We start from the raw sequence: 14,413 nt of genomic DNA on the forward strand, positions 1-14,413 counted from the left end.
GTCATTTAGATTAGAAGCCAAAGAAAAACGTGGAAAAAAGGCAAATGATTTATCTACATGCTCTCAATGAGTCTGTGTTCTATTTTTAGCATCTGTAGTGGTCAAACTAGCAATTATGTTCAGAAAATCTTAATGCCTATTTCGGATGTTTGATTTCAAGTTAAATCTGTGATTTCTTCTCCTGGTTGGCGGCAGATAAAACAGCACGAACAATATTACTAAAACATCATAGTGTTACATTATTGTGTTCATTGTTTATAGGAGGGCTCCTTTTCACAATGTTTCACAAATTGCACATTAGGACTTGGCCATGCAAACATGTCCAGTCATGAGATTTTATTTTTGCTTTAGTCCATGAGTTCGACTCTAGTATCGTAGTCTCACGTAGCCTGGCCAACCGAGATCTCTGCATAGGAAACCAGCTGTTCAAGAATCACACCCGTGTGAAGTGAGGGGCGCTCTTATCGTACATCATCATCGGCGACTTCTTATTCACAGTTGAGTTTAAAGCCTCCTATATATACAACATCAATGTTTGTATTAAGCAGTGTTTGTGTTTACACTGACATAACATTCTCCATTCATTGTCAATGGGAATTTAATGTTTGTGTAGGACAATGTTTGTGGACTGCAAAACGTGTGACGTTATGGCTCTGTAAATATCATAATAATAATCGTGGCCTGAGATAGATGTCACCAGACTGCCTGTCGATGCGAGACTATTAGTGTCAGTCTACTTGTACTTGAATGTAGCCTGTAGGAAGTGACATTTTTTAGACTCATCGTTTGTAAATACATACGATTTATGATCTCATCTGTAATGGATAAAGCTGGCGGATCAGCAGTGATTGGCAAAATCCCTGCCCCTCTCATCCAGGCTTCCATCTATTCTTCACTTGCACAATGTATGAGGCGGGACTAAGGGGGACTTGGGATATCACCCAAGTGTTTTCTTCCTGTCCATCGGGAGTGCATGTAAGTCAGTCATTTTCTACGGACAATTATAGTATTTTCTCGTCACTTGTAATTTTTTAAATTACGTTTAAAAAAACCTTTATTCGTATGGTTCATTAATTTACCGTAATAATTTTTATCGTAATGTTTTATTTAGGGTTTTTCTCTCAAGGGGAAAGTTGTATGCTCCAGTGCCTGTCTGTGCTGCTGCACTGGAGCATACAACTTTCCCCTTGAGAAAAAAACCCTAAATAAAACATTACGATAAAAACGAACAAGTGACGAGAAAATACTATAATTGTCCGTAGAAAATGACTGACTTACATGCACTCCCGATGGACAGGAAGAAAACACAACAGGAAGTCCCCCTTAGTCCCGCCTCCTACATTGTGCAAGTGAAGAATTGTCCATTCTCTTTTGCCAGAGCTAACAGGAGACTCCACCTGCCTTGTGTGTTCTTGGGGGATTGCAGGCACTGAGAGGTCTCTAGGACTGTGGTTTGCCTCCTGCCCTATGGTCCTCATACGTCTCACCAGACTATAAGTAGAGGTCTCTAGGACTGTGGTTTGCCTCCTGCCCTATGGTCCTCCTACGTCTCACCAGACTATAAGTAGAGGTCTCTAGGACTGTGGTTTGCCTCCTGCCCTATGGTCCTCCTACGTCTCACCAGACTATAAGTAGAGGTCTCTAGGACTGTGGTTTGCCTCCTGCCCTATGGTCCTCCTACGTCTCACCAGACTATAAGTAGAGGTCTCTAGGACTGTGGTTTGCCTCCTGCCCTATGGTCCTCCTACGTCTCACCAGACTATAAGTAGAGGTCTCTAGGACTGTGGTTTGCCTCCTGCCCTATGGTCCTCCTACGTCTCACCAGACTATAAGTAGAGGTCTCTAGGACTGTGGTTTGCCTCCTGCCCTATGGTCCTCCTACGTCTCACCAGACTATAAGTAGAGGTCTCTAGGACTGTGGTTTGCCTCCTGCCCTATGGTCCTCCTACGTCTCACCAGACTATAAGTAGAGGTCTCTAGGACTGTGGTTTGCCTCCTGCCCTATGGTCCTCCTACGTCTCACCAGACTATAAGTAGAGGTCTCTAGGACTGTGGTTTGCCTCCTGCCCTATGGTCCTCCTACGTCTCACCAGACTATAAGTAGAGGTCTCTAGGACTGTGGTTTGCCTCCTGCCCTATGGTCCTCCTACGTCTCACCAGACTATAAGTAGAGGTCTCTAGGACTGTGGTTTGCCTCCTGGCCTATGGTCCTCCTACGTCTCACCAGACTATAAGTCTGTGTGGTGTGTATTGTGCATCTCTGTCCTTGTCCGCACTTGGCCATACCCTGGTGTTTTTGAGTCAAGGGTGTTTGTTTGTGCCTTCTCTGCGTCACTGTGTGTGCTGTTGCCGTTGATAACGACCAATCGACGGGCTGCTACTGGTGGTGACTGATAATATATTATGCTTGGAATGTTTCTATTCTATTTCATGCATTCCATGGGTGCGATACTTGATAATGTTAACATAACGGGTGTACACTTTCGCTAAATGTGTCTGGTCCTTGTTGCTATATTTACACAACTTGTTGGTTTGTTTTTGTTCCAGAGAGCTCCAGATGAACAGATCATGGCCAGAGACTGTTCTCCACCACCACAACACAGATCCAGGGCCAGATCTCGATCCAGGAGCCAAGACAGATCCAGGGTCAGATCCCGTTCCAGGAGCCAAGACAGATCCAGGGTCAGATCCCGTTCCAGGAGCCAAGACAGATCCAGGGCCAGATCTCGTTCCCGGAGTCAAGACAGATCCAGGGCCAGATCCCGGAGCCAAGACAGAGGAGGCTACAGAGACCGCGGTGCTTGGTAACAAGCACGCACACACCTCATCCTCATCTCATGTTTTTCAATGAGTCTGTCCTGACGTACCTCGAGCGTGCAGTGCGACGTCAACCACTCCTCCTATATTCGCTCGCAGAGTCTCTATTTGACCGAGGTTTCTCGCCCCCCCAAACACTTATTGGTTTATTTATTGGTGGAGATCTACATGCTACTATTTATTGGATATTTGATTGGTTCGGGCTACGTCGCGACGCAATGACCGACGCTCCATATCAGGACAGTTTTTCGTGCGATATCGCTGTCGAAACGCTCGCTCCTTGCCTGTGCAAATGAAGTGTCAGAATCATAACATTTTATAGGTGATTCATTTTCATACAACTAATGCCGATGAACTAATGACGATTACAGTAATAGTGTTTTTGGCATTGGACATAGGAACATACGTTTAATGACATTTCTGTGTGCCTATTACAGGCTTCGTGAACGTTAATTGCACAGGGCAGAATGGACAAATTGAATGACTATCATCGTCCCGTACCAATAATCATATTACCGGTAATAATTGGTTTTCGTACAAAAAGATTACAAAATATTTTATAAAATATGCTTCTTGGTTATTCAGTCTTGCTTCTTGGTTATTCAGACTTCTCTGAAGTCGTCCCTAGGGCTGTCACGGTTACAAATTTAAGTTGACGATGAATTGTCACACATAATTGACCATTGGAACGTTACAATTTGTATTTCTGTTTGCCTTTAGGCTGCGTCTTAGATTAGATGTCTTTATTATCCACAAGGGAAAATTGTTTTGCTCAGGTCAATGCATACATTCAAGACAATACATACAGGACAATACAATAAAACACCCAGCAAAGTACAGTACTAGTGCTAGTACTAGTACTTAATCACAAATTGTACAGGGCAGTTATGTCAAATAACTTAAATATACAAAAACATTTAATAATTTAATAATTAGTAATATTTTTTCTTCTTTCCAAAACATGTATAAAATAACAAATAGTTGACATATAAGCTTGTAGATCTGCTATTTCTTTGAAAAACATGGAAACGGTTGACGATTATGCAAAAACAATTGCGATTATCTCAAATAATTTGCGATTAGATGATTATGTAATAATCTGTGACAGGCCTAGTCGTCCCCGGTGTCTGCCTACTGTTGATAATAGAGTTCTATGTCCTCGCTGTCCACTAGGGAGCGCTATGACGATCGCCATGACAACAGGGACCACAGGAGGCGGGACCGCTCGCCCTCCCCGGCGGCGCCGGCAGAAGAGCCACCCGTCAAGAAGAAGAAGGAGGAGATTGATCCCATCTTAACGAGGACGGGCGGGGCTTACATCCCCCCCGCCAAACTGAGGATGATGCAACAGCAAATCACAGATAAGAGCAGGTGTGTGTGCATGCTTGTGTGTGTGCCCGTCTGTCTGTCTGTCATTGAGCATAATGCGTTCTGTATGCAGCGCGTAGCGACCTACTCACATTTGCCCCGCCCTCTTCCTCAGCCTGGCCTATCAGAGGATGAGCTGGGAGGCTCTGAAGAAGTCCATCAATGGGCTGATTAACAAGGTGAACGTGTCCAACATCGCCATGATCATCCAGGAGCTTCTGCAGGAGAACATAGTGAGGGGAAGGTAACGTAACACGCACACACAAATACAATTTAGGCATTTAGCAGACACTCTTAATCCAGAGCGATTTACAGTAAGGAAGAACAAAAACACACTTAACATCTATTTTTGCATTCACATTTCACATTTGAAATTCTTGAACACAAACGATAGTAGATGCACACACTCTGGGAAACACGGCCACAAGTGTTTCACTGACCAGAACTTTGTCAATGCCTTAGCTAGCTCTCGGCTTGGGCATTCCTGCAACCTGCAGGCCTCTCACAACTCATTTTATGGACATCACAGAGGCCTCCAATATGAACACAAGCGGTTTACATTTGTGCATTTTCTTGTAAACGTGTACGTGCAGCATCACTGAGGCGTGTGCAGACGTGCCACTGCAGAAAGGCCCCCTCGCTTCTCTCCTGAATACAGTCGTACCGTAGATCCAAATCAGTACTGTAATGTATACGCTAACTCAAACCACTCATGACTGTTGTTCAGTATCTAGAGAGTGAGAAGTGAGACCTGCACGATGGCTACCTAACCGCCACATCGATTGCACAGCGCTCTGCGTATTTAACGATAGGGTGGGCAACTTTGACGATGGAGAGGGCCACTAAAATTCCACTCACTCCAGAAAAGTAACCTTTTCATTTAATTTCAAATTTATTTAGTCATAGTTAAGTTCACTTTATAAACTAAATTCAAATACATTGGACATACAAAAGACAATAACATTTGAATACTACTCATTAAGCTACTAATTTAGACTTATTAAAGCAGAATAAGTCTAGAATAATTAAAGCAGGTCATGTAGTTTGCATGTTTGGAATTAGCCCTTCACTAAGTCCCTCCCCAACCCATCCTTGCCCAATAGGCACGTTAGCAGCGAAGAAAGCTTGACCTGCATAGCAAGTTAGCAACCGTTGCTAAACTATTTGGATTGGCACTGGACAATCGCTTTTTGGGGTGGGATTTAGTGAAGGGCTAGTTGTAACGGCTGAAATCAATAATATATCAGTATTCCGATATTGACCTGCGGGCCACATTAAGTGAAGATGGGGCCGCATGTGGCCCCCGGGCCGCCAGTTGCCCATGTATGAACAATATGACAATCTGGCAAGAAGCTGTCTGGCTGACATTCAACTCGCTCGTGTTTGTCTACATTTGCCGTTAGTGTGCAGCCTTTGACCTCAACTTTCATCTTCTTGCGTTCTCTGCCAAGTTTGGAGCATGGATGCTGCGTCGCAGAGCGACACGTTGTGAGCTTGTAGATCTGCTTTTTTCAACATGCAACCAAGCATAAAATGACTTGTCTTTTAGTTCTATACTGGATCTCTTCTCGACTAGTCTCTCCCTAACATTTGAGTCTAGTTTTTATTTGTTGACGAAATTGTCACTATATTTAGTCATAGTTTTAGTCATCATGGCTTCGTTTTAAAAGGTTGTCGACGAAAAATGTTCATCTAAGTTTTAGTCTATGAAATCAACACTAACTCCGTCTGTCCCTCCGTTCCGTGCAGAGGTCTTCTTACCAGGTCTGTCCTGCAGGCTCAGGCAGCCTCTCCCATCTTCACCCACGTGTACGCCGGCGTGCTCGGAATCATCAACTCCAAGTTCCCTCAGATCGGAGAGCTCTGCTTGAAACGACTCATCCTGAGCTTCAGGAAGGGTTACCGGAGGAACGACAAGGTGAATGTCTGTCTGTCTGTCTGTCTGTCTGTCTGTCTGTCTGTCTGTCCTCCCCTCTCTCTCTAGCCAAATTCCAATACCCAAAATATCGGCCACTTTGGTGAAATTGGTGGCCTGCCGAAATATGTGATCATCTTGTGGAAATCTATAAAATATATAAATACGTGGCCTAAATTCTGCTAGATTTAACTCTGTTAACTCTGCTAATAAACAAACTGCAACGATTTACATTTGGACACTGACATTATGTGATTGTCTTTTTCAGCAGGTCACCAATTTAACCGTAACACCACCATGCTGGAGTGACCGAGTGTGAGTGACCGAGTGGCCGAGATTTTGGCTATTGGAATTTGGCCTCTCTCTCTCTCTCTAGCGCGCTGTCCGCTTTTCAGAAATAGTTGTGGTGCATCTATCTTCCACATCATATATATGAGCCGGGGAGCCTCCCGCTTCAATTCCAGGCCAGGCCAGCAATGTGTCGACGTGTCCTTGAGCAAGACACTTAACCCGTTAAATAACCCAGTGAGCGAGGGGACAGACTCTAGTGGCAGTGATGTCAGGCTTCTCTATTGACATTACAATGATTTCTAATGTAATGATTAATGAATATGATGTGATTTCTTGTTTGTTTGTTTTGTGTTTACAGACACAGTGTCTCACAGCCTCCAAGTTCGTAGCTCACCTGGTCAACCAGAACGTGGTACGTTATAATATCTACTAATGTTTGCTTTAATGTATTGATCACTGTGTGATCAGTGCTTTGATCAGTGCTTTAACTCTTTCATGGCCAACAGCCCCATCTAGTGGTTTGGCGCAGTCATTAAACCACAACAGATAACTTACCACTTGTTAGATCTCTGCTTTCACAGCATGTTCAGCTAACGGAGCACTCTGAAATGACTACATTATTTCTGGTTTCTGTGTCTCTCTTGACTCGGTCTCTCTGACTCTGTCTCTCTGTGTCTCTCTTGACCTTATCTCTCTGACTCTGTCTCTGTCTCTCTGTGTCTCTCTGACTCTCTCTCTCTGTGTCTCTCTCTCTGTTTTCAGGCCCATGAAGTATTGTGTTTGGAGATGTTGACCCTCCTGCTGGAGCGTCCCACAGATGACAGTGTGGAGGTGTCCATCGCCTTCCTGAAGGAGTGTGGACTCAAACTGACCGAGGTGTCCCCCAGAGGAATTAATGGTACTGTAATACACTAAACATTATTTATTTATACATTATTACTCAAACTGACCGAGGACGTGTCACCCAGAGGAATTAATAAGGCCCGGCCCTACCTGGGCCCTCATCAAACCCTGTACACTCAAGACACGCTCCATATATGGCCAGTACAGAATTCATTCCATATGTTGATAACCCCCCCCCCCCCCCCCCCCCATGCCAAAGCGCCAGCGCTCACCCAGCAGTCTGCTGTCACCCAGGCAGATGCGGGCCCTCAGGGTGTCTTACTGGTTATTATTATTATAATTATTATTATTACAGGAATGAATGGTATAATGGTCACCAGAAATAATATTGATAATTGTGACTTGACACAGAAGTCCTCCTATCATAACGTTTTTTTATCATAGCGGGCCCGGGGAGTTCACAAGCCTACACGCAGAAACCCCAAAGTGTCAGTTACACCAGGGTCATATTCATAAAATATTGTCTGTCTGTGTCTGTCTCTGTCTGTCTGTCTGTCTGTCTGTGCGTGCGTGCGTGCGTACTCGCAGCCATCTTTGAGCGGCTGCGTAACGTGCTTCACGAGTCGTCGGTGGACAAGCGCGTCCAGTACATGATTGAGGTGATGTTCGCCATCCGTAAGGACGGCTTCAAGGACCACCCGGTCATCCCCGACGGACTGGACCTGGTGGACGACGAGGACCAGTTCACTCACATGCTCCCCCTGGAGGACGACTACAACATCGACGACCTGCTCAGTGAGTTAACTGAGACCAGTTTCTACAAAATGTCTTCTAAATCATGACAGCTTTTTGAAAACCCTATGTTTCTATGTCAGTGGTTCTCAAACTATTTCATGTCAAGGACCCCCAGAATGATGTGCATTTGGCCGCAGATCCCCAACTGACAATATGCCGAATGACCCAGGAAATGTGCCGTTGAAGTGAACTACCTTGTATTTCTTAACCAATCAAAGTGCAGATGGGCGTCGCTCCAAATTTGGGAGGGAGGGGAGGCGGGCACATAGGTTGGTGAACCAATAGGGAACACAGCTAGCTGAAAGACCCTTGAGATTAACTGTAAAGCTGACTTGACTAGTCAGTTATGTGGTTACACTGTTTTATGGTTACTGTTGCTTAACTCATATAGACAGTTGGCTAGTTAGTTAACACTTACAGTGCTTTAGTTTACTAGTTTACGATTGTCAAAATAGCTTCACTGCAGGAGTTTTTCACTAACCTTTGAATAATCACCGGGTCTTGATTGTTACTCCATTTCACGAAAATCTGCCTTAAAATAGTGCCATCGTTAGTCATAGTGTCGAAAAATATTCCACCACCGCGAGCAACAACAACCAGGGGAACAACCCGACATGGAAGCTGCCATGACACCCCATATAGCCAATGCTTTGTGCCTCAACTTCCCAGAAACCCTGAGAAGTTGTTTTGGGGGTTTGAAAGTGTCCGAGGGAAACCTTGTATGTCTTAATAGTTATCAAAAACGGCGAACAAAACAATTAAAACACAACTCTTGTAACTCATGATTGGGAGGGAACAAATGCACAACAAATGTATTATGTGAATCTCATCTATTTAGTGTGTGTGTGTGTGTGTGTGTGTGTGTGTGTGTGTGTGTGTGTGTGTGTGTGTGTGTGTGTGTGTGTGTGTGTGTGTGTGTGTGTGTGTGTGTGTGTGTGTGTGTGTGTGTGTGTGTGTGTGTGTGTGTAGATGTTTTTAAGATGGATCCAGACTTCTTGGACAATGAGGAGAAATATAGAACTCTGAAGAGAGGTGAGATCAAGTTGGACTACAACTTAAAACATTCATATCCTAACTAACTCTTACTGTCTGTCAGTCAGTCCGTCCCTCCGTCTGACTGTGTGTGTTTCTTCCCCCTCAGAGATCCTTGATGAAGGCAGCAGTGATGATGGGGACGGAGGAGGCAGTGATGATGATGACGATGATGATGATGAGGAGGATCAGGAGCATGCAGAGGGAACAGAGGGTATGTATTCATGTTTATTTAAGTACATTCATTATTATTTAAGTAAATCAAAATTTATCACACCATTTTTTCACTCTGTTGCCAACTGCCTAAACTGTAATCCTAGCTGTTAAGCCCTAACCACACCAGAGGGTCACCATGCAACTCCTTGCAACATGCAACTACTTGCAGCCATTATTCCCAATGGTAGTTGCAAGGAGTTGCATTGGTGTGGTTTGTTTTGTAACAAGGAGTTGCAGCTGGTGTGGTTTGGGCCTTAGGCGACAGTGCTACCGACTGCACCACCGTGTCCGCCACCTGACAGAGATGTTGATTAGACTTTATAGTGATGCTAGAGAGAGAGATTGTATGCATATTAGACTTGTTACTTGTAAACACTCTGTAGCTCCCAGTGGAAAATGTTACTCAAGAACAACGTTTCGAGCCGTATGGGTCTTCGTCAACACCTCACCTGTTTTGAGGTGTGCAACTGTGCATGCTTCCCTCTTGGACTTTATTTCTGACGTAATAAAGACTCAACATTTCTTTGTATGTGTTCAGGAGAGGCGATGACTATATTTGATCAGACGGAAGTGAACCTGGTGGCATTTAGACGAACTATCTATCTCGCTATCCAGTCCAGGTAAACACACACACACACACACACACACACACACACACACACACACACACACACACACACACAGGCAGCACAGATACTGCAGTGTGTGATTCGCAATTTATACCCGGCCTGAACATACTTGTGTTTATACCACAATCAGTGGTTTGGCATTTTGGTTGACGGTGTTCATCGTGGCAGCGGTGGCCGAACGGATAGCGGCGCGGTCTAGATACCGGAAGGTTCCCAGTTCGAACCAGCCGTCCGACACGTTAAAATTACCACCGCTGAAATGCCCTTGAACAAGGCATCAACCACTACGATGAAATGTGTTCTATGAGCAGGGCCTGGCTGGAAACAAGTTCTTGAGCTTAGCCCAGATACCCTGGGTAAATATAGATTTCATTTCATTTCATTTCATCGACTCTGTTTCACTCGACTCATTTTCACTCGAGTTCTATTTGAAGACTCTCAGAGCTATGGGTTCCATGTGAACACCCAGTTATGAGTTCTACTTCTATTTGAACACTCATATGTTATAAAGGTCCTTGAAATCACAAATGCTGGCAAATACTGCGTTAGTGAGTACTTTAACACAATGCTGCTGGGACCATGCATTTCCCTCATTGACTCAGTTTATAATGTAATGTATACACCTTAGTCTTTCTATTTTTCTAATGTGTCTGCAATAAGCGTCATAGTCACAGTGTCTATATGTACTACTGTATGTTACTATGTTAGTCGGACCAATTCATTCCCTGAAGGAAACAGGATTTAATGCACACCTTTCAAAACACATTGTCGATTTGTATAATTTCCAACATGTTTTCGAATAGATGTACAATATGTGGTAATGTACAGTTGGAGGCCATCGATATTGTCCTTTTCTTTTTGCTGAGGTTTGCGTGATCTGCGCAAAAGGACAGTTAACCCATTTTGGGCGGGAACCCCTTTTGGTGTTTTAAACATTGTTATAATTTAGCTATTGAAAAATAGCAGATCTACAAGCTCGTAGCGCGCCACCGAGTGGTGCGCTACGAGCTTGTAGGTCTGCTATTTTTGAAAAATCGTGAAAATATTTATTTCAGAAAACTGGAGGATTTAGAAGGATTTTTTAAAATTTTGAGGTCAGGCCTAAATGGGTCAAATGATAAGGGACAATATCGGTGGCACCCAACTGTATTGCATTCAACTAACTGACTAGTATTGCATGTGTAGACCAATGATGAACATTGATTGATTGATTGATTGATCCGTAGCTTGGACTTTGAGGAATGCGCCCACAAACTGATCAAGATGGACTTTCCTGACAGTCAGACGGTAAGACACACACATTATATCATTTACAATGACTGTAAATTTAGGCATTTAGCAGACGCTCTTATTCCAGAGCCACTTACAATAAGCAAGGTAAACACCAGGTAATATATCAAATGCATGGAAATAGTAATCTGGGATCATAAGTAAACCAAGAACCAAGTCTAAACGGTATAGTATGAAAACATAAATAATCTGTACATTGAAACTAGGGATGTCCCGATACACTTTTTTTGCTTCCGATCCGATCCCGATACCTCAATTTCTGTGTTAGCCGATACCGAATACCGATACCAGTGTCGTGATCTCATGTTGTGTTTATAGCTATCTAGCTATATATCTCTTGTTGTGTTTATAGCAGACTCCTCACTCAAATGTGCACTTGCATTTTGGGCAACTCCAAAGCAAACCCCACATGTCCCAACATTTTATTTACCTGCCATAGTATCAACCCCTTACCCCTGTGTCGGATCTGTGGTTAGACTGGCATATTCGCCGATACCGATATGACCTGATATGACAAATAAGGGCAGATCCGATACTTTTCCCGATACCGATACAGTATTGGGACATCTCTAATTTAAACTATACACTATAGGATGCCAGGTCAGCAAATGAACCTGGCATCTGTCTAAACAACATGCTATCTAAATTTAATTTTCAGCTTTGCATAAGCCTGCACGGTCGTCAATATTCAAACACATTCACAGTCCCAAAGGTTTTGCTTTAGTCAATAGTTGTTTATGTCTCACGTTAAAGTTGATAAATCAATATAGATATTTGAACGAATAGAAAACAACAAAGAAAACTCTTTGCACTCTGTAACGTTAACGGCCTGTATTCAGACCTTGTACTTTATGCAAGTGCTGCTGACTGACAAGTCCTCCACTCCAGTTCCAGGGAGTCTGGGACTGCATCGCGCTACATGCTGTCTAAACAGAGTCCATTCTGGCACTCATAACTCGCATATTAAATGTTCTTCACGGTGCGATCCACAACTCCACGCACAGCTTCGTCTCCGCCTCTCAGAAATGATTTATGAATGGCTGCTTTTCGGCAGCACGAGTAGGGCAGACAGAACCCACTGGAAGAGAGCGTCGTTGTCATTTAAAGTCGTTGCAGTCACCCCTGTTTTTGTTAAGGACTCGTTTGAGTCGTTGCTAATCAATTAGGGTTGGGCCAATATGCACGTTGTCACGCTGATTAGCATTTTGCACACGTTTTGTGTTGCAAGTTAATTAGGCTCCATCAATTTGTTTTGACCAGTAACAAGTCTTGGTTGCTAGGCCCATCATTGACCAGCAGATGGAGATGTTTTCTCACACGCACCCCATTTGAATTGGTTTGAATTCAGTTTTTCTTAACTTGTAACAGCATATACATGGGCTCATACAATGATTATGTTCATCTTCAGTTTGTGATTAATATACTGTGAAATAACGTAAAATACCGTGCAAAACCATGTTATTATTACCATCATTACTATTGGTGGTGTTCCCCATCTCTCTGCCTCCAGTGTCTCTGTCTGTCTGCCCGCCTGTCTGTCTGCCTGCCTGTCTCCCGTTTTTCTTTATATAGTTTGATTTAAAAGGTTCACTGAGGTGTTACTATTGTGTGTGTGTGTGTTTGTTCGCGAGTGCATGTGCGTGTGATTGTCCTGAGGGCGTGTGTGTGTTCCCCTAATGGTTGCTTTTATCGTCTCTGAGCATCCAGCCGTGTGTGTGCGCGCGTGTGCGTGTGCGCGCGTTGGATGTGGGTCAGATAAAGAGTACTCTCTATCTATGTACTCAGAGTGTGCTCTGTATTTATTTTGGTTTAGTTGTGTTGTGTAACAGTATTTTGTGTGTGTGTTGTGTAACAAACTTTTTAGCCTGTGACCCAAAAGACAAATCGGATGTTTTCCCCGGGCCGGGATCCAAACTAGTAAATAGCAGATCTACAAGGTCACAACGCGATGCTTCGCGCCACGTTGTGAGCTTGTGGATGAGCGTGTGAACACAGGATTTCTCAAAGAGGGTCCCTTGAAAACCCACCTCTTCAGACTCCATCTTAGCCCGTAGCCCTTGCACCGACCTCGACGATCTTACAGGCGTATGCAAAGGCTAATAATATGATATAAGGTGCTGTACAGTAACAATGTACAGTAATTCAGGAGGTGCCTGAAAACAGGTAATTACAGCAAGGTTACCTGAGCTAAATATGTTTGAGAACCTCCTGTGTAGCAGTGTATCGTTTGTTGCTAGGTTACTAGTGTAACAGCATGTTGGTGTACTTGAAGCAGGAGTTGTATAATATGTAGGGATGGACCTCGAAACCGGATACCCGAAATTACCCGCTTATCGTGTACCCGGTATCAATACGCTTTGGGCTTATCGAGTACCCGGTATCAATAGGCCGAGCCTGTTATCGAGCGGCCCATGACGTCATGTTTAAACAATGAAAACAAGAAATAAATCTAATTGCCCACGCTGGCACAAACATGTCTGTCTTAAAGTGTATTGATACCTGCCAACCAGCGCTGCCCGGGTAAACAAAATTGAGCTTTTAATGTGACGGTACACATTAATTCCGTCTGTTGGAATAGAACTTTATTTAAAGGCCCAAGTAATATTAATGGTTCTGTTCAGAATGTATTCTCGTCTCGCGTCTTTCCACAAAATAATAGAAAATGCTCGACAGTGGGCTCGATAAGAACCCGGATCGATAAGCCTGATCGATAAGGTGCTCGTTATCAATACAAATTAGCGCTCTCCATCCAGTAATGTGTATATATTGTTATTTTTATAACCGTGTGTGTGTGTGTGTGTTGGTGTATTTACAGAAGGAGTTGTGTAACATGATCCTGGACTGCTGCGCTCAACAGAGAACTTACGAGAAGTTCTTTGGTCTTCTGGCTGGGGTAAGACACACACACACAGAGAGAGAAGTCACGTATTTTCATGTGACTTGATACTGACATTGTGCTGACGCCATTCCTCTGCTGAGTATGTTCTTGTGCCTCTGATGTTGATGATGATTTGATGACTGATAAGTGTGTGTGTGTGTGTGTGTGTGTGTGCGTGAAGAGGTTCTGCGTGCTGAAGAAGGACTACATGGAGTGTTTTGAGATGATCTTCTCAGAGCAGTATGAAACCATCCACCGTCTGGAGACCAACAAACTACGCAACGTCGCCAGAATGTTCGCCCATCTCCTCTACACCGACTCTGTGCCCTGGAGCGTATG

At 43.9% G+C, this 14,413-nt stretch overlaps 1 protein-coding gene across 1 annotated transcript in view; it reads left to right on the plus strand.

Annotated features, from left to right (window-relative positions):
- cwc22 (CWC22 spliceosome associated protein homolog) overlaps nt 1-14,413 on the plus strand; it is a 31,556-nt gene that overhangs the window by 3,693 nt on the left and 13,450 nt on the right. Inside the window, exons 4-16 of the mRNA XM_079517987.1 lie at nt 2,548-2,804; nt 3,991-4,188; nt 4,301-4,429; nt 5,935-6,103; nt 6,750-6,803; nt 7,154-7,289; nt 7,823-8,029; nt 8,999-9,061; nt 9,171-9,275; nt 9,816-9,897; nt 11,133-11,193; nt 14,012-14,089; nt 14,256-14,408. Of these exons, the coding sequence (XP_079374113.1) occupies nt 2,548-2,804; nt 3,991-4,188; nt 4,301-4,429; nt 5,935-6,103; nt 6,750-6,803; nt 7,154-7,289; nt 7,823-8,029; nt 8,999-9,061; nt 9,171-9,275; nt 9,816-9,897; nt 11,133-11,193; nt 14,012-14,089; nt 14,256-14,408 (1,692 nt within the window). The remainder of the gene's footprint in view (nt 1-2,547; nt 2,805-3,990; nt 4,189-4,300; nt 4,430-5,934; nt 6,104-6,749; nt 6,804-7,153; nt 7,290-7,822; nt 8,030-8,998; nt 9,062-9,170; nt 9,276-9,815; nt 9,898-11,132; nt 11,194-14,011; nt 14,090-14,255; nt 14,409-14,413) is intronic.

The sequence above is a fragment of the Electrona antarctica genome, assembly GCF_951216825.1.
Source record: "Electrona antarctica genome assembly, chromosome: 13".
Classification (NCBI taxonomy): domain Eukaryota; kingdom Metazoa; phylum Chordata; class Actinopteri; order Myctophiformes; family Myctophidae; genus Electrona; species Electrona antarctica.